Here is a 19936-nt window from a genome sequence, read left to right as displayed (position 1 = left end):
GCTGGCAAACCAAAGTTGCCCTAACATTTTTGTGAGTGGCATGCACACGTTCTGATGTGCTGTATGCATGTTTGTGGGACTTGTTACATCAAGGATTTGGAAGTGCTTATTACGACTACCAACTATGAAGTTGCCATGCCTGAGCCACTCTATCCTTTTATCCGTCCTATCTATTCTTTTCACAGCTCTGATGCACTGATACACACCAGGCTAAAAGCACATGCAGCCTTTTCTTCCTTGACAATCCCCCCCACCCACCCTAAACATTTTTGCATTTTTTTTTTTTTTCCCCAATGGATTAAATACAGGCATTCAACCACAACAAAAGAAATAAACATAATTCCTGCTTGGATATAAGTATGCATAATATATTTCATAACAAAAATAAAGCATCTTCCTGTACTGCCTCTAACATCTCCTCCTTGCACACATATATCCAAACCATACACAAGACTTGACATCAATCAGATATGCTGTAATATAATATGAAACATGACTGACAAGAAAAACAACAACTAAAAAAAAAATGACTGAGATTGTGATACTGATGGTTACAAAGAACCGGACCACACAGAACTCTTGCATGTCTCCAAAAATAATTAAAAAAAAACACCTTTTTTGTTCTTTCTTTTGTATTGGAAGAGACAGAAAGCAAACGTCCACACATATAAATAGTTTGTAAGTAGCGGTGCATGTTCCTTTTCAAATTTAACTGTACATAGCAGGTGGGCAAAGTCACAGACAACCAGGGGTCAAAGAGAAGATTCACTTCTCACTCAGGGCAAACATCTGATAGCTCAAAATGTCTGACGCTCCACAGAGTCCTTTAAAAAAAAAAAGTAAATCACTCTCCATCTATCTTTTTTTTCCTTTCCATTGTTTTTTTTTCTTTTATCTCTCTTTCTTTCTTCCGGTGTATGCAAGAGTCTTTTAAACGAGGCAAGGCACATAGGTCGAGTCAGTGCGCTTGAATCCCATGAAAAGCGCAAGCCGACTGCTATTATGTGTCTTCAAACACAGTCTGTCAAAATGTTCAACACAAATCCCTTTCGTCGTCTTCCTTCGGTGTCTTTCTGCCCTGCGCGAGCTCCACGGCATCTTCTCTTTTTGCCTCAATCAGCGGCGCTGTTCAGTTGTCTGAGTCGGTGGCATACCACAGAGGAAGTCATCATCACTGGTTATTGTTTTTTCTTTTTTTAAAAAAAGCACCTTTGGCATCTTATTTATTTTTGTCTCTTGTCTATTCGTCAGTTTCTCGACTTTACAGAAAAGTTTTTAAACAAACGTTGCGTGGCGGTGGGGAAGAGGACAAAGCAGGTATCCTGCTGGCATCCTCTCTTTAGGTCCCTCCCGCGTTGAAGTCACTTGTTCTGATTGGTCTCACCTCACATCCACTGTAAGAGAGAAAGACAAAGCTGAGATTAGTATCGTGACTTTACAAACACGTGTATTTTGGCATGAAAAACAAAATCTAAGATTTTTGTATTTGGAACCTGATTTCTTCAATCTGTTCATGCATTTAAAACAAACTGACACGACACACACAAGCCCCACAGTGTTTTCATTCATGTTTCTCCAGACAGTGATCAGACATCAGAAATTATTATGTCCAGTCAAAATAATGCACGTGTGTGTGTTATTTTGTGTGTGCCCAAAGTAAAGGACAGGACAAAGACAACTGTTCAAAATGAAGACTAAAAAAATATTTTTTTAGAGGGTGATGACACGATGATAAGGTGATGAGAGCCAAAGCAATCAGAGAGAGAAGGGTGACTTTTAAGAAGTGAAACAAGACAAACAGCTGTTTTACTTTATGATACAACACAAATAGTGCACACAACCACACACAAGCACAATGCCATCACACAAAGCAGATATATGCAGTGTGCATGCTCAGCAGGCCACAAACTCGGCATGCAGGATTTGGGCACGAGCCCTTCCTCTTCTCACACTGATTGGCTGTGATGTGATTGGTGACAGTGATTGGCAGGCCCTTTTTGTACCCTGATTGGGCCCAATGCAGCGCCAGAATGTAAGAGAAGGCTACAGTGCTTAAGTCCTACCTGTTCCCTTCACAGCTCTCCAGCGGACTTTGGGGAAATGAGCGCAACTTTATTATGTCACCAATAAATCCTTGTTGGGCCTTAGCTTTTTAGGTTTCCTTTTTTTACCTTTAGCCCTACGGTGGCCTGAAAACACAAAGTCGGGGAGGGTGGATAGGAAGGAGGGTTAAAAGCAAGAAGCACGGTTTACGATAAAGAAAAGAGGCACAACAGCCCTGGGACAGAAGCGGAGAGCGCAAACATATAACACACTATAAATACTTCAGATGCCTAATCAGCACACAATAGAGCGCTTATCTGCTCCTAGAGAGAGAAAGGCTTCAGATCAAGGCACTGACGGATTTACCTGCTGTCTTGCCAAGCAGCCTTTGGACAACCTCCCTTAACACATAAATTCACACACACACACACACACACACACACACACACACACACACACACACACACACACACAAACACGTCTAACAACGCACAAGCTTTATAGTTTTGCGACAGCAGGCCACCTCACAGGTGTGTCTGTTTGAGAGCAGTCATAGAAAAAGGTCATCCAGTGCAAAGCGGAGGAGCCAGACAGAGAAAAAGACCATCAGGCAGACATGAGCAAGGCAGGAAAGCAGAATGCATTGGGCATGACGGAGGGATGAGGGCGGGATTCAGCGATCAAACTCAGCTTCCGAGTGATTTTCCTGCAAAGATGAAGGTGCACTATTTATCTCGGCGTCACATTTACCTGTTTCTGCGTCCGAGTGCTCTACCACGTGATGTTGTGATGTGCACACACACTCCAGGTGATCTTCTAACCGCACAAAGACCTCTTTCAGCTTGGGTCTCCTCCTCACATACTCCACCTTTGCTACCTGAAGAGAGGAAGAGTGAAAAGGTTAGCTGCAGAGCCTGCACTGTCATTACTCTTCATTACGCACACACTCTTATCCCGTCCGCTGACAACAACCAGTGCCATTCTGTGAATGACGACACATCCATAAATCGATTCATTTAAAAAAAACCTTCCGTTGCTTTGCCTTGCTTTGTTTAAAGTGTGCCAGCATTCCTCGGAGGATGATGCATTGGGTTCCACTTGTTGTGTGCTCTATGGACTCTTAATCAGGTGTGAAAATGAATGGAGTAAGCTAAAATAAAAATGGCAGGGAAGAGATGGCGGGTAGACACCCTAAGGCCCAGGGAACGTTTACCTTGGCAGGGGAAGAGAAGCTGGGAGATCCAAGCCCTGAACATTCACATGCAGACAGATACACACCTAAACTCCCTCACCTTGTCCCAACATGTTGGCTTTAAACCACATTTCTTCATGGGTTAGTAAGTGTTGCAGAGCATGCAGGCAAGAAATACAGTACACTGGGTCTAATGTAAGCTGCAGAACCCCAGAAAGTAACCCTTCCAATCTAACAAACACAAAAAGCAATGCACAGGAATTCCTATCCTTCCAGGTAACACCCTCTGAGTTTAGGGCTTAGGCCACTACTTCCCACCCAACAGCTATGAAAACGACTGATCCTCGAGGGTTATGGCTACACTATGTTGATAAAGTCTTTGATGCAAGCTGACTAGAAAGGGTTAGGTGGAGGTTATGATGATCTTGTTGTGTAACTCAGGGGAGGTGAACCACATGCTTTCCCCTCTCTGATCTGAGTGCCAAGGGCAGGTAACCTCCCCATCCACCACTGAGGACCTGGGGGCCACATGGAGACAATATCCCCTCCTTCACCTATCCTGGTCACTACACGAGAGAGGATATTGGCCAGCAATCTCCCACTCTCTGGTGTTATGAACAACATGATTTTGCAGTCAGCATGAGGTTAACACGCACATGCACGCGCGCGCGCGCGCACACACACACACACACACACACACACACACACACACACACACACACACACACACACACACACACACACACAAGGCCAAAACTGATGAGAGTCTTTCTTCCTCTATCCCATGATGGCATACCGCCAAGACTTTGCTCTCAGTGGTGAGTTAGTCATGCAGACAAATGAACATACCAATCCCTGTCTGATAAAACAAAGTATAATGTTGACATTCACACAGAAAGAGCAGCTTCATGTCGGTGCTGAAACAAAGGCTGGGAGTTGGGGGGGAGGAAGGGGGTTCATCTGGTGAGGCTGAATCTGAGGCAGAAACAAGTGAAGGACCAGCAGTTTCACCAGCCACTCCTTTGCAACAGTTTCTTACCATGAAAGAGGAGAAAGAGAAAGAAGGAAGGGAGTGAAAAGAGGATAAGCAAGCAGAGGAGGTATGTGTTGCGCAAACAGAGGACAATGGTGTCTGGGTTAGTGGTGGTGTGTTTGCTGTTACCGGGCCCTGACGGAGAGGGAGAGCGGGTGAAAGGCCAGAGCAAGGAAGAACTAAGAGTAGGGAGGTGAACCATCACTCTCCATTAGGAAACACAAGGGTGGGTGTGCGCGCCGGTGGGTAGAAACATAGGAGGGTTATTTAAGGAAGGGGGAGGAGAGAGTGACCATGATCATGACTTGCATTAGATGACATTCATGTGTTACCTATTACCGTTTAGTTTCTGGGTTACCCAGTGGGGAAATTTATTACACTAACACTGACAGGCTAGACAGAGAAGTTATAAAAAGTGTATTGTTATTTAGCTCAAGTGCAGACGGCATCCCGGAATGACATAAGTTTCCCAGAAAGCCACTGCTAACGTTTAATCAAATTATCAGACTGAAAAACAGGGAGAAAAAGGATGAAGAGAAAAAGAGGAATGAAAGACGCAGCTGTCTCGGTGGACGGCTTGGCTGCTGTTGGTTACGGGAATGTCTGGGCTGAGGGGGCTTCAGAAGTAGCCAGCAGGAAGCCAAAAGAATCGTCCGTCTCCGACACTTACTACTGACGCGGATCCTAATGACTAACACACACACACACACACACACACACACACACACACACACACACACACACACACTTTTCTGGCCAAACAAACAGCTATTGACAGAAGGATGAAGCACTGCCACCCCCCACCCCTCCGTGATGGGAGGCCCAGCAGTAGGCTTGTCTCTTTGCCCTTCACACAGCATGGTTAAAAACACTCCCTGAGTTACTTCACATTCACACACTCGGAAGGGGATATTTGTCACTAAATGTATTTACATATCGGAGCTCAACACTCTTTCTTTCTTAATCTGTCTTGTTTCCTGTTTCGTGTGTTATGCGAAAATGTTAATGTATCAAGAAAAGGAAAGGAGGTCTTCTCTCGTGACCATATTTCCACTTCATCTCCACGGTTGATTCTGTAATTTTTTTTGCCACTTCTTTGCCTCTATACAAAGATCACCAGCTTCCTATCTGGCAGATTTCCCACATAAAACATACATCATGAAGAGACCCCCATGCTACGACAAGGGGCCCCGCACTCTCTTTGTATAAATCAAACTGCTTTAAATTCACTAGAAAGCCAGGGCCCTGAGAAAGAGTCCCCTGAGTGGCTGTGGAATGATATCTGATCCAGGGGGTTGGGGTGAGGCAGGGGGGTCTGGGAAGTGCACCCCCTTTGGTTTGTCCCCAGTGTCTCCGTGGCCTTCCTCGTGAAGCCAATTGTCCTACTCGGGTTAATTGGGAATTCCCTGAGCACAAAGCACTGATGAGAGCATGATGGAGGGGAAAGTTTTACTCCGGCCTTCCAAGGAAAACACAGCGAGGATGTGGATGTGCACCGCGGGCCATCGTGTACTGGAGCAGTGACAGAATCGAGTGAAAATAAATAAAAATGTATGCGTGCGTTTGGAAAGCGGAAGGGTGGAAAGCCGCAGGGTGGGGGAGCAATTCATCTGTCAGGAGGGAAATTAGGCAAAACAGACACTCGGGACTTGTTGCCCAGGAAAAAAAAAAGGGACATTTGTTGAGATGCTACAACTGTGAGGAAGAGAAAGGAGGAGAAGCTTTATGTATCTCCATCCTCTTTTGAAATAAAAGGAAGAAAAAAAAATGTTACCCTGAAGAAAGTGGCAACCCACAGAAGACAAATACTGAACATCAGACAAAGACTGCCGAGACAACCTGATGCTGCCCTCTGCTTCAAACCCACACAACACCCACATACTCTAGGGATGATGGGTGGAAGGGGTTATCACGCTGGCGGTGTGTCAAGAAGAGAGGAAGCAAGGACGGCATTTATCACGTCTCTCACAGGGTTGCAATCCCAAAATGACACTTCGTGCACACAACCCCCCCCCCCCTCCCCTACACACACACACCTCTCTCACACATTAATGTATCTCCAGATGTGAATATCTGTCTTCTCCCTGACCACATCATGTGCTGTGCTTCCCTTTTCCTGCAGAACCATCATGCAATATCAAATATCAAAGAATCCGAAGATGTATAATATTTCTGTTTCTTGCGTGCCTTTACAGAACTGAGAAAAAGACATTATGGAGCACTTAAACGAGTAAAAAGATAAGTAAGATATTAATGAAAGAGAGCAAATAATATAGAGTGAATGGCAGAGACTTGACAGAGGGATAAAATTAGAGAGTGGGAGATGGCTCCGTTTCAGGAAAGAGACAGAAAGAGCAAGGAGGGAGTGAACAACTATTTCACATAACAGATAATCAGACTCCAAGACTGAACTGACTGTGTGTGTGCAGAAGAGTTGTGGAGGGGGAGGATGAAGTCAGTGGGGAAGACCAGAAGGGAGGACAGGAGGGGAGGAGTGGAGGAAAATACAGAGATGAAGTAAAATATGATTAAAATACGCTGCTACTTTTCCTGCTCCAGTTGATGCATTCCAGCCGGCACAGCAGTAGCCAAAACTCTCCGGCTTCTGGCTTGGTCAGGACACTCCCATGGACACTCGCAACCCCCACCATGCACACCAGACACACATTTATACACACACAAACTCCCTCACCCTTCTTCATCAAGTCGAAAAGCTGAGTGAATCAAAGGGAAAATAATTCACAGCTGCAGGGGACTTCAAACAGGGAGGCCCCTCATTCCCATCGCCCCATCCCACCCCACCATTGAGATGATCATAAATCATTCTCACTGTATCACCATCACACTGTCTTTTATTTATGAAACACCCCGTAAGTCAGGGTCCCACACAACCGCAGCACTGCAGCTACTGCTTCCCCCAACACCCGGATGTGACCCACCAACGCTGAGATAACTGTCACACAGTGTGTATGTGTGTGTGTGTGTGTGTGTGTGTGTGTGTGTGTGGGGCGTAGGGAGAGATGTGTGGACCACCACACTCAGCACTGTGGCTATATCCGCCTGGCCTCTGTCAGCCTCCACTTTGATCCAGTAGCCATCAACACTTCATTACTCTGTGGCCTGTCTTCCTCTTGCTGCAGCTTCACACAAATGGCCTTGTCCCCGCTCTGCGGTCGGGGAGTTTACGTTGCAGAGAGTGCTCATTCACGCTCTCCCTTGCTCGCTCTCGCTCTCTCTCTCTCTCACCCAAGCACACGTTCTTCTTGGGTTTACACAGATGTGCCCTGATGACCCCCTCTGACCTCCGCAAAAAACTTTTACATATACTTCAAGGGCAATTAAAAGTTTCCAGTTAATTAAATTAGATAAACTGAACAGGAACAGTAATAATGTTGATTCGATTTAGGAACGGCATGAAGGTAATCAAAAGTGTTAGTTTACAGTTGTGCACACACGCACACCTTTCTTTTTTTTGAAAACAGGATTTGAAAAGAAGTTGTGAAAATCTGACTACAAAAAGGCCTTTCACAGCACAAATACTAAAATTGTAGGCATCATTATTCTCAGTATCTTCTATATTTGAAAGTAGAAGGCTCATTTACTGCCATCTTTACATTTTTGGAGCATAATAAATTTATTTCCTGGTATGCATGTGCTAAAATCCGTTACTTCTGATTTGCTTTTTTAAATGTCAGCTCAAATATCACAAAATATACGTGAAAAATGAAGGGGTACGTAGTGAACTGATGTACTGCAGAAGCCTTACGAGTTCACGTGTGAGAGTATGAGTGACAGGTCTATTCTTTGCCAGTGTCATGCCCTGTTTACTCTGGCCCACAGAAAGAACACAGAGAGGCATTTAGATTCAGACACACACACACACACACACACACACACACACACACACACACATACATATACAGAGACCAGTGTGCAACAGAATGCGAAAGTGCATGTCGAGATCACAACCTAACTCTCTTTCTATCCCACACAAAACTTCAGTCTGGTCTAAATCACCTGTTGTCTTTGTCGAGCAAGTTTCAGAGCCAAAAGCACTGAAAAAAAAACATCCGAAATACTGAACACAGCTTCAGCAGACTGAGACAAGGATATGAGAACTGAGGGGGATACTGGAGAAGGAGTAGGACGAACACTTGCGGACCAAAGGAGAGAAATCAAATGTGTCTGTGATGTATTAATTCTGACAGGTATTTGTGTATGTCTTTTCATGACATTATCTACATTAAACCACCTGTAAGAACAGCATGACACAAAAACAGTGTCAAAATGGCCGAGAGGTTTCTGCCAGCCTTCTGTGATAAAACGCCGCAAGAAAAAGAGAAGTGAGAGAAATCACATTCAATGGAAAAGCAATGGTATAGCCAAGATGCTGGGATACGGGGAGTGAATATGGTGTCATTGAAAGTGCAGAAGGAGGTGGGGGTGAAGGCGGAGTTAAAGGAATGCTGGGTTGATAGAGTCTGAATACATAAAAACATTTGCTCATTAGGAATTCTGCTTGCCTCTCATATCCTTGTCTCTTTTTCTGTTTCTCTTTCATGAATACTGAACCATCTGTAAATGGGTGGCATGTTGCTAATCTTTATAACCTCTCTCATTTGCTGTCCTTTCCATGCCAAGGCATGCACACAACACAAAAACAACACTGTAAATGTAACTTACATGAGCACAAATAAAGGTTTCAAAATATTATGTCTATAATTATATCAATATATAATAGTGATGGAGCAAAGTGCAAAAAATTAACAATGCAAAACACTGACCAAGGAAAAAGAAGTGACTTTAAGAGCTGCCCGTTTTCCTCCCGCTAGCCCTATTTTAAGTTGCCTTTTTTTTATTACCCCACCACTCAACAGGACAGGCTTGTACAGAATGGAGCCTGCACAGACCCGTGCTCTTTTTTTTTTTTGGGTCCACACCATGAAAAAGGGATGAGGGAGAGAAAGGGAAGCGGGGTAATAAATAAATAAAGGTGATTTTTGGACAAATGTACAGTGGCATGCGATGGAAAGAAACACAGCGAATATGTTCTTTTCCCATCCCTGGCTTGCAGAAGACAAACAAGGCAGACCCAGGGTAGACACACAACATTTTTAGGTTTCAAATATACGCAGGGAAAAGCACAAACTGAACCCTTTTCAGACTGCTGAGGGGACAGGCAGGAAAAGAAAGTTGACTGAGACAATGTTTCTCAAACAATGTGGTGAATGTCTCCTGACCAGAGAGAGCCCTGATGGAAGACCTTTCCAGGGACTCAGCGCCTCTTAGCTCCCTTTGCCAGTGGCTGGAACCACAAGGAACAGCCCCCCCCCCCCCCCCCCCCCCCCCAATGAAACCGTGCCCAACACTCCTGAAGGTCCCTCTCAAGTCTCTGTGTACTCATTTTGTGCTCAGTGTCATGAGGGGGACAAGGACAAAGTTGCATGGATCACGGCATTCCAGAAATAGCTGAATCCAGCCTTGTAGTGTCTCATACGCCGTCCTCAGTGTCTCTCCGTCCCTCCTCATCACTGTGATCACAGACAGAGCTCCTATTGAGGATGACAGACATCGACTGTCTGGCAGACGGAGAGACAGATGAGTGTGCATGCATGCAGACAGACAGACACACAGGGTTGTGCTGTATATCAGAGCTTGACACTCTTACCACACTATGAGTCAACATTTCTGACCATAAATCCTGTGCCCTGGTTGCGATGCCTTGTGCCCTACAATGGCCATCTTGTCAGTGCAGCCTATGACTTAAAACGGATCAAACTGATTCTCCTGCAAGCAATAGTGAAATCTCCATGACCTGTCCCAGTGTGCCAAGAGGAAGGAGGCAGCGGCACACAGTAATTGGTATTTGTTTTATTACTCTGCTGGTGAATCAAGGCGGCATCTTTTAAAGCCCTTCATAAAGAGAAAGCAATGTCTCCGTGCCCATGTCTGGTCAACATCACACTGATGGTAGAGAAGAGACAACGGCATGCAAAAATAGACTGAATGACAAACACTAAACGCAGTCAGAGTGTTCTAGGCTATCCTGTTTATCCCTTGGTTGTCTTTTACTCTGAGAACAGACCACATAACTCCCATACCTTTAAACAGAGCCAGGCTAACAGGCTGTAGTGTAAATACATCAGAAATACATCTCGGCTCTGACACCATGTCTCCTCTGATCCTGAGCAGGAGGACATGTTTCCAAGCAACCGATGCCAAGGAGCTTCCGGAACAGTGCAACCCCATTAAATCCCTCTCTCACCCTCCTTGTCACCTCGTCTCCTCTGGGCTTCTAGAAAAGACAAAGGGGCCAAACAAATGGAGTAGCAGTGCAGTAGCCAGTGACACTCTCAAGATACAGGAGGTGGTTTCTCCCTCTCCCCCTCTCTCCCTCTCTTTCTCTCTGTCTGTCTTATATCTGGCAGCAGCATCCCTCGCAGGTCTATCCTTCAACAGATGTCCTGGCCAACAACCCTGTCTCCCTGTTCTCTCTCTCCTCCTCCTCCTCCCTCCTGCTGTCCTGGCATAGGATAGACAGATGAGGAGTGAGGGTTGTGAAATGGAAGGAGAGAGCGGAGGATAGGTGGCGGCAGGATAGGTGGCGGCGGAGGTTAGGTGGCCAATATTTGGGTACTGGCCAAGGAGGCTCAGAGGAGAGGGGGAGGTTAAGGAGAGGATTTTGTAAAGGACGTGTGGAATGAGCATGAAGGAAGGCATGTGTTTTACTTACCTGGTGGGAGGGAAAGTGGCCAGTTGCATGTGGAAAGGGGTTGTGTTATAAGGAGGCGGTGAGTGGGTGTGTTTATCCCGGCGATACGGTAATAAGTGATTGTGTGTGGATATAAGCAAGTCCCTTTAGCTTGCAGACAGTTCATGCTGCAGGTGGGGTCTTACCTTAACGGTGCGGTGGTGCTTGCGGGAAGGGTGACAGCGCATGTTGCTGGTGTTGCAGCAGCCTGTGCAGCGCTTCACCTCCACACAGGGCGGCCATATCAGGAAGTTGGCAGACGTGGGATCCACCTGGCTCCTGGGGATCTCATAGATCACCGTCCGTGTCTTACACACCGCCGGGACGGCTTCCTCCACTAGAAGAGAGACAGGGAGCGAGACTATTCCAGTTAATGTTCTGCATCAGCATACAGTGACACAATTTAACACCGGCAAGCATGCGCTGGTGCACTGTTGTAATCGGTCCTGTTCTCTCACAGCTGCTCTGTGCATTCTTTCACTGCTCATTATTTTGATGACTCACTTGAGCTGTTCGTCTTACCGCAGATCACACCCAACCTCGTTTTTGAGGCTGTGAAGAAGACAAGCTATCCAAAAAGCTGATCTCATATTGGCTAAGGAGCTTAGGAGTCTGTGAGACGTAAAAAGGGTGCTCCTTTGTTCAGAGCCCTCACTAGGGTTAATGCGGTGTGACTTGGCCAGAAAACCTTTATGTCTGCCGGTGGAAATCTAATAATGGCCTTTAACACCTGCTGGCTGTTGCGAAAAGAGGAAGCCAGTGAGCATTCATTTCAGATTTGATGCTCTGACAGGCACTCAAACCTAAAGATTTGACAGAGAGTGTACCGTAAGGTACCATTATGTTGTAAAGATGACATGCCCATCACGTACAGAACGTGAAGGCTTTTGTGGACAGCTGCCAATATATACTGTACACTGTATCGCACGCTTATGATACGGCGCACATGCATGAAATACGACCAGCCACTTCATCCTGTGTTGCTTTCAATGCTGTGCTGCTGGGGAGAGATGTGAGGAACACACAACCAGTCGTAACACATGCATCGCACACTACATGGTATTCTCCACGCCTCGATCAGATATCGTACCGCGTGGCGTTTAATGAAGAAATCTGACTGAGAGCCCAGGCGAGCTGCAACTTGAACCCTGAATGCCTGGAATTTCCACGCTCAAGGATGTATTTCTCTCTTGACGTGTGTCTTAGATCTGTTAGCCTCCGGCCAATTAAAAGGCTTCATGTCAGACGTCCTCGTCAACCTCACACACCAGTCTCGTTTCTCATGATTCCTTGATTGACATAAATACTGGGTAGATGTCTTCATTAGGATTCCTTTTATCCTCAAAAAGGCAGTATAAAAGCCACTAACTATCAGCTTTGTATGAAATTAGTTTCATCTCCTGGGAACTCGTATGTCAGGGGTCATATTTAAGTAGAGGGTTGTTTTTATGGCATTTTGACGCTGTAATATTGTTTGCCAAGTTATGATGTGTATGTAGTGTGAAATTTGATCGTGATGCAACCTCTGAGCAACACAGTAAAGTGAATTGTATTCCTTCAGGCTTACCAATGCTCCTCTTGCGTCGGCTGTGTAGCTGGGAGCTCTTCAGGTCGTTGTAGTAACCGTGATGACGAGAGTAGTTCTTGTGGGGGTTGTTGTGCTTGTGGTATTTGGGCTGCTCAATGACATCGTTTCCCGTACCTCGTCAAAACAGAAGGCTGCCATATTAATAATGTCACACAGAAGCAAAGACCCTCCCCCCCACACACACACACAGAGCTTATTCAGCCAATGATCGAACTATGAGTCTGTAACCGCCACTGCAACTTTAACAGTGTTCAATGGCTGTGATGGGTGGCTTGGTAGGCCTCACCAGAAGGCTGCATGTGATCCGCCATTGATGTTTTATATACCCTTTCCACAACAAACTGCGTGTCGGTTAGTCACACAACCATAATGAGATGGTTTCTTGTGCCGTATGTTTGATTCTTTGATTCCCTGAAGGGCTTAGAGTTCCCTTTAGCATGCTGGCTTGCAGGCAATGGGGAGGGTGGACAACTGTTGCTGATGTCGCAAATTGAGGTAAACAGTCCAGAGTACACAGGGTGTAGGCAGGAGTTTTACACAGACCTCTGTGTCTAATTGCAAGCTTTGTGTGTCAGCCCCACTCGCTCATTTGGCTGAACTTCCCCAGCACCAGTAAAGTAACTAGACACAGGTGAGTCAGCATGCTGCTTCAAAAACAAGCAGTTTTTACAGACACACAGGGGACTAAACTGGTCATTTGACAGGTGGTACTCAGCCACTATTATTCCTGCACCTAATTAGTGGTTTCGTGTCTCTCATTTACTTGAAAATGTTTGCTTTTTCAACCATTCAGTGGCTTGGAAAAGTACATGTTTTGTTATGCTGCAATGCTAGCCCTCTAACTCCAGCCCAATGTAGCCAGTTCAGCTTTTACACAGTCATGGTCATCTGATGAAGCTTGCCTGTTTTGGTCCCCCGCCCAGAATATAAAGTGGATTACAGAAAATTGCCAGAGCAGCAATAAAATGATAAAGCTCAAAGAGCAGAGTCTGAAAGTGTTTGCTAAGTGGGTGGGTCTACTTGTCTGTAGGTACAGCATATCCACCCTACCTGGCTGACACAATCCTACACCTGTACACTTAACATGAACGATTGGTTGTTTATTTGCTTTTCAATGCCTTCCTTCTCAAGGTATGTCATGCTTTAGCCGCAATCTCCTCCCTTCAGTGAGAGTTAAGGGAATTTCCTTCCAGCTTGTCAGTCTGACAGTCAGTGACCCAGAACGACTGCTTAACAAAAGGGGAGTGTTGACTGCAAATGAGGCCAGGCTGAGCTTTCAGTGTGTTAGGCTAGGGTAGCCACACTTAGAGACATGCACATACTGTAAATAAGGCCACATACTCTTTAGAGTGCATGCAATACACATCAAAACATATTCCTACACTCTCTTCAGCACTGTCAGGTGGACTCGAGATAGCTGGCTCATTTTCCTACCTACCAACCTTATAACACAACAGGCCATTGAATCGCCCTGCACTTTCTCTTACTTTGCCCTACCTATCCCTCTCTTCACCTCCTGTCAGAGGAGGGACAGAACAAGGGAGGCTATTACACTGGTGGCCACCGGGAGACATAAGGGAGGTAAGACATAAATAAGTCCTTCATAGACTGCAGAGTCCCCTTTTCAGCACAATATAAGACCTTCCTGTTGTGTTTTTTTCCCCCTTTCTACTTAAAGAAGGGACACAGGAATTATGGAAAGCAGGTGATGAGTCATTAGGCAGGAAGATGCAGAGAAAAAGGAGGCAAGGTGAGTGAAAAAAAAAAGAGGGAAAATATATAAGGGTGTTAAAGTTAAAGGTGGAGACCGAGGGAAAAGTGGAGTGAGGGGTTTGCTCCTCTGCTGGCTCCAGGTGAGTAAAAAGTTATAAAACACCCGGAGCATTGTCAAACTGAGACAAGAGAAAAGAGGACAGGAGACAGTCTCTCGCCATGAATCAGGCTTTCATGACTGGCAAATTACTCCCTCCATTAGCTGAGGGCCTCGATTCCCTCCCTTTACTCCTCCTCCCCTCTGTCTGCCTCCCCTCTACTTATACAAATAGCCAACATGTTGTTGACTTGTTGTAATAGGTGACTCCATAATTATTTTCCGTTAGCCACTCTTCCTTGTTTTGTTATTATCAAGGGTTACATGGCTGACTTGAGTATTAGTTTAAGTATTAGTTTTAGGTCAGATGGGCCACGGGCCCTCCCTGTGGGTGCGAAGGCAGGTAGGAAGCAAGAAAACTTTGTTCTTGAGACACTGCAGGTTCATAGGTAGTCCTGCCAACTGTACAGCAGGAAAACAAACTGCCAGCTTGTCAGAAACAAAGCAGAATGCACGACAACTGGCGGCCTTTCTGAGTGAAGCAGGAATACAACCTCCAGATTCCTCTTGCTCCCTCCTCCACCTCTGCCCCATGCCAAGAGTCAGGTTTCCTTTTCTGTCAAAGTCCTTCACTGACAGAGATAAAAGCAGGCAGGCAGGAGGCCACCTCAGGAGGTAGACAGGGTTAGAGAAGAGGAATAACGAGGAGAGGGAGCACCTCGGGGGCCAGACGGCCATATGCAGACTTCAGCGGGGTCATCTCATCTGTCAGTCAGAGCTGAAGACGCCCTCCACACAAAAACAAATGCAAGTCTGCACTGAGCAAAGCAGCACTAACTGAAACACAGTCACGAGATAAGCTCTTTTCAGTGATCCATTCTTATCGGCTAAATTATAAAAGACATCCCTCCAAAGACAAAAACCTCAGATATTGACAACCAAGTGTGACACAAAAAAGATCACCACATAAATATTTTCTTGCTCACTAAAATGATAAAACAAAACAACTGACATTAGTCTTTGTTGGAGTTTCCATGTGTTGCATAGCTTTACAGATGTAAATAATATATCTGAGCCCTTTTCTTTCCCCTTCCCCTGTTTATATACGTGTACAGTTCAGCCTATACTGGTAGTTTTACTGTCACGGCCATCTGCAACAAAAGCTCAGAAAATACCCCTCTGGCTGGCGTCGAAGGTCTTTTAATGGGCTGGCAAAAGACGCCAAGCTATCCCTCAGACAGATTTATGTCCTCGTAATAATAATCAGCCTACTACTGTTACCCTGCAAAACATTGCTCTGTTTGAAGGAAGACGTGTTAATTCAATTATAAACACCTCTTCTCATGCTAGAGGCACTCCGGGGAATCTATTCTGGGCTCAGCCTAAAGCAGAGGAATCGCTGCAGTGGAGTGCAGGTGGCTTTGATTGTGAATTAATAAATTAAACACACTAATGATGTTGGGCTATTAGTCCTAATTGATACGTCTTTCAGAAAAGCAAACGCTTGGTTACACAGAAGAATTATTGAGTGAAAGACCAGTCTAAATGCTGCGTTGCTGAGTATAAGTTTTGAGGTTGCTAATGAGCTATGACCGGTGAGGTAGCTTACATCATTTGGGACAGTTAAGGCAAATTTTGTAATTACCTATTTCCATCAACAAATCTTTATGGGAGAGCCCTGAATTTGATATATGACCACAGCCTGTGTAAATAGAGGCTCATGTGAAAGCAAACAGCTTCTACCAGTGCACCCATGTAACTTAATCTATGACAGTCTGAGACAGACTGGTCCCCCACTGCAGAGGAAGCAGCACCTGAAGCAGAAGAAAAAACAACTTGACTTGCAAGCTGCTGTCTCTGTTTACAGGGCAAAAAAAACCAAGCAGTGATTATTGCAGCTAAAAGCATATGCACAGTGAAAGTCCACCTATCATATGTGCACAGTCAATGCACCTGTCATGGTTGCTGCTTTATCATGCATGCCAGGGCTGCACTTGGCAGCCTTCCTCTCTGGTACACAGAACCCTCAGCAATTTCCTGCACACAGGCACGTCTTTGGAGCTTAATTTCAGGGGCCATACCTTCACTTATTCCCTGCTGAATATAATCAGCAGAATGTGCCTACAAAACCTGCTCGTTAGATTAACTAAATATGCAGTCTTGGTTGGCTCTGTACATACTATTTAAATAAATGTTACTCAAACATCAGTTTCTCCCTCTGTTATACTGCCAAATGGATCCATAGATGCAGCACATCTTCAGTGATTGTTTTTTTTTTTTTAATTATTATTCAAAATTCACCATCCAGCAAAGGTGCTGTGCTGATTATTTTAGATACAGTATGATCTTTGAATAAATTTATGTCATGTTATTTAGCTTGATTATCAAGCCATCACGTGTTGCTTCACTTAGACAAAGATATGAGAAGTCCCCATGCCATTTAAAATGTTCAGGTGTCTACCATACTGCAAATAAAGCCATGCTCCTGGTGTAATTCACTGCAGCTTTGTTAAGTAGGCTACCATCCTTTACTCCGTGGTTTTACATCAGCAACAGCAGTTTTAACAGATCTGGACAACATGCAGGACATCAGGGTTCAAAATGTATCTCAGGTCCATTGTTAAAAGTATCAAGAGGCAGAATTTACCTACGGAGTCAATGTCCAGTAGCCGCTGGAGGTCGCTGATGCTATGGATTTCACTGTGGGACAGTCGGTCTATCAGCTCCTGGGGAAACTCCACTTCCTTCAATGGGCGAGCGGGTGGGGGCAAAGAAATCAAACAGGAGATGAAGGTTAGAGATGTGTCGGGTCAGTGGGGAACATTTGTGTGATTTATTTGTCTCTATAAATAAAGGCTCCAGGCTTAAACAACCGTCACAAGGATCAGTGATAAGACAACTTCCAAATATGTGCCAACAAAAGCAAGCAGGTCTGCCCCGTTGCCATACAGTCCCCTCAATCATGTAGAAAAGGTGGCGCGGAACCCCCTTGAGAAAAGATGCAGTTTAAATAAGCTTTGCAAAGGAGCAATGCAGCGTCCCTGAAGGATAAAGCTGAATTACACAATTATGATCATAAAGTTTTGATTAATTTAGCACCCGGATAATTTTTGAATAAGCACAATATTCCTGTATAACCTCTATTTTGGAAAATATTTAAACTGCTTTACCTAGCAGCATAAAAATATAACAACTACTTGAGATATTAATTGCAAATTTCGAATTGAATCCCAAACGAGCCACAAAGTGCTTGATTTATCTATGCAAAAAAAAAAAAGTATAGCCTACATATACTAATCTTGTCTCGGCTTTAAATGGTCTGTTTTCTACTGGAATTGAAGTCGATACAATCGGAGCGAGTTGTGCTCACACAAGCGGCACCTCGTCACTCTGTTGCGGTCCTGCAGGCACCTCAAGTTGAGCAAGCCGTGCAGCCTCACAGGAACAGTGGCTATTTATATCACTCCAGAGCGGTTCCCATGAACGCGCTTATAGCACAACCAAAAAGTTTGCCCACTTGGCTCAGGCTACAAACAGATTTGGCACAAAAGCCAAAAATAACTGCGATGTGTCCAGGCGCAGACGCAATGTTGGTTCTCTAAAGCGCTCAGTGACGACCCCTCAGTGAAGCTGATGTGCTGTTCAGTCTCGAAAAATTCATTCATATTTAGCCTACACTGTTCTTAGAGTAGTTTCTTTAAACTGCCCTTTTTTTTTTTTTTTTTTTTAAATATTCTCTTAACAGATAGCCTAGTTTGGATCGGTTGTAGGTCAATGAAAATGAAGAACTGCTTCAAATTGTGTTGGCTGTGTGATCACATTTATTTTCTAGTCTAATTACAAAAGTTAGAGCTATTTGTAGTTTTCTCTCTCTGGGCATCGAGTTGCTCTGTTGTGCGTGTAGCTCTTGGAGAAATGCGCTCTCTGTGGGACCTTTGCACCCTCACAGGAATAAAAAACCCCACACCACTAAGTAAGACACGGGGCCAGAGAGACACAGTCTTTCCAACCCCGTTCCTCTCTGGCTGTGCTGTGTCCCGGTAACTTTACCTCAGCGGTGGCCAGCAGCAGGTACGTCGTCCACAGCAGGAAGTAAGAAAGTGCGGCTCTCATTTCCCTTTAATTCAGAATTAACCTCAAATACGAAAAAGGTGCTATTCTGTAGGAGCCTCAGAGTCGCTCCTGGCCCCAGAGGATCCACAACCATCCCCTCGGGGAGAGAAACCGGGGTGTCAGTGCAGCTCAGTGGGTCAGTCAGACACCGTGCTGCACTTGCTTGAAACTGTGAAAAGCGTGAGGAAGCTGAAAGTTGATTCTCGTTATTCACATTGGACTGCGTCCTCTTGAATAAGCCCTTGTGCTGCAACTCGACATAGTTCCTCAAGCGCAAATGAGACAATCCCAAGAGACAAGCCTGACGTGCATTGCACTTGTGCTTCACCCCCTAAAAAAAAAAAAAAAAAAAAAAAAAAAAGCTTCTCCAGCCCAGTTTAATAAGATATCAAAGAAGACACGCGTCTCCTTTCTTTAGCAGAATGTTAGACTTGGACAGAATTAAGACGCACGGCTATTTTTCTATGTTAGTATTTAATAGTCCTGAATGAATATAATCCAAACGAGCAGATGCCCCCAGAAAATCACAAGGAGGAAAGTTGTCCGTGTTGTGCTATCCAGAGCCCGTTTTGCAGCAGTCTGCACAGGTCCTTGGCTGTGTAGGACTCTGGAGTGAATGGTGTCAGAGCGCCTCTGAGCCGCTGGATATAGAGAGCCAGCAGCTCCGTGCCCGTTGCGCCTCCCCTCTCGTTTTGGTGATCGTGCATCTATTCAGCGAAGGGAGCTGGTTGGCTGGTTGGATGACTTAAGACTCAAGAGCACGTGCCCCCCCCCCCCCCCCCCCCACACACACACACCCACACCCGCCATCTCCTCCCCCCTCTTCAGCCCGTGTGTGTGTGTGTGTGTGTGTGTGTGTGTGTGTGTGTGTGTGTGTGTGTGTGTGTGCGTGCGTGCGCGCGCGCTCTTCAGCAGCGAGCCCATTCAGAGATTCGGACTGTAATCGATATTGATTATCAGTGATCTGAAAAGTTACAAAACTGACATGGACAAACTGAGACAAAAAGGTTGGTGATGAAGATGATGATGAGATACTGTTCTCATCTCATTCCTCTCTGTTAACAGCTGAGGCACCGGTTGAATAAAGAGATGGGCGAAGAGGAAGTTATCAATTTACATTAAATCCCTCAGGATGTTTTATGATATACATGAAAAATAAAAATAAAAAATATAAAAAGACGATGATCATGGCGGTGTTGATGGTGGTGACTCGTGATGTCTCTTGATTTTGTGATAGTTAACACCGGCTTTTTTTTTTTTTATACATTTGAGGCCAAGGCAGAGGAATACATTTTGATTCTGTCTGGACATTTACGAGCGCAAATACACCTTGGTGCCTCAGAAAATGGTGCGGATGATGACAGTGACTAGTTAACTGTGGGTGTGTGCGTGGGCATGATTTTGGG

General features: G+C 45.1%; 1 protein-coding gene across 3 annotated transcripts; it reads right to left on the bottom strand.

Annotated features, from left to right (window-relative positions):
* Positions 1 to 347: 347 nt before the first annotated feature.
* On the bottom strand, positions 348 to 19126 carry pdgfab (platelet-derived growth factor alpha polypeptide b). 3 transcript variants are annotated; one of them, XR_011178247.1, is made up of 7 exons: positions 18468 to 19126; positions 17065 to 17161; positions 12587 to 12721; positions 11166 to 11356; positions 2794 to 2920; positions 2064 to 2189; positions 348 to 1394 (listed from the first exon to the last, which is right to left on the bottom strand). XR_011178247.1 is itself a non-coding variant. In XM_069149124.1 (6 exons), exons 1-6 carry the CDS (start codon positions 18528 to 18530, stop codon positions 1381 to 1383), a joined length of 627 nt encoding a protein of 208 aa, XP_069005225.1. In that variant the 5' UTR covers positions 18531 to 19126; the 3' UTR covers positions 348 to 1380. The 3 variants fall into 3 exon arrangements, 1 of the variants encoding a protein (XP_069005225.1); XR_011178248.1 differs by lacking the exon at positions 12587 to 12721; XM_069149124.1 differs by lacking the exon at positions 2064 to 2189.
* Between the last annotated feature and the right edge of the window lie 810 nt (positions 19127 to 19936).

This window comes from Embiotoca jacksoni, unplaced genomic scaffold (assembly GCF_022577435.1).
Source record: "Embiotoca jacksoni isolate LCO1_2020_lvr unplaced genomic scaffold, fEmbJac1.0.p SCAF_15, whole genome shotgun sequence".
Lineage (NCBI taxonomy): Eukaryota > Metazoa > Chordata > Actinopteri > Embiotocidae > Embiotoca > Embiotoca jacksoni.
Note: the sequence above shows the minus strand (reverse complement) of the source record. Positions and strands in the feature narration are given on the sequence as shown.

What these genes read in the sequence shown, in the direction of transcription:
- pdgfab (XM_069149124.1), bottom strand. Translation starts at nt 18,530, where the DNA reads ATGAGAGCCGCACTTTCTTACTTCCTGCTGTGGACGACGTACCTGCTG. An exon ending in TGCTGCTGGCCACCGCTGAG is followed by an intron (nt 17,162 to 18,467) that starts GTAAAGTTACCG and finishes CGCCCATTGAAG; the next exon opens with GAAGTGGAGTTTCCCCAGGA. An exon ending in AGCACCACCGCACCGTTAAG is followed by an intron (nt 2,921 to 11,165) that starts GTAAGACCCCAC and finishes TCCTCTCTTCAG; the next exon opens with GTAGCAAAGGTGGAGTATGT.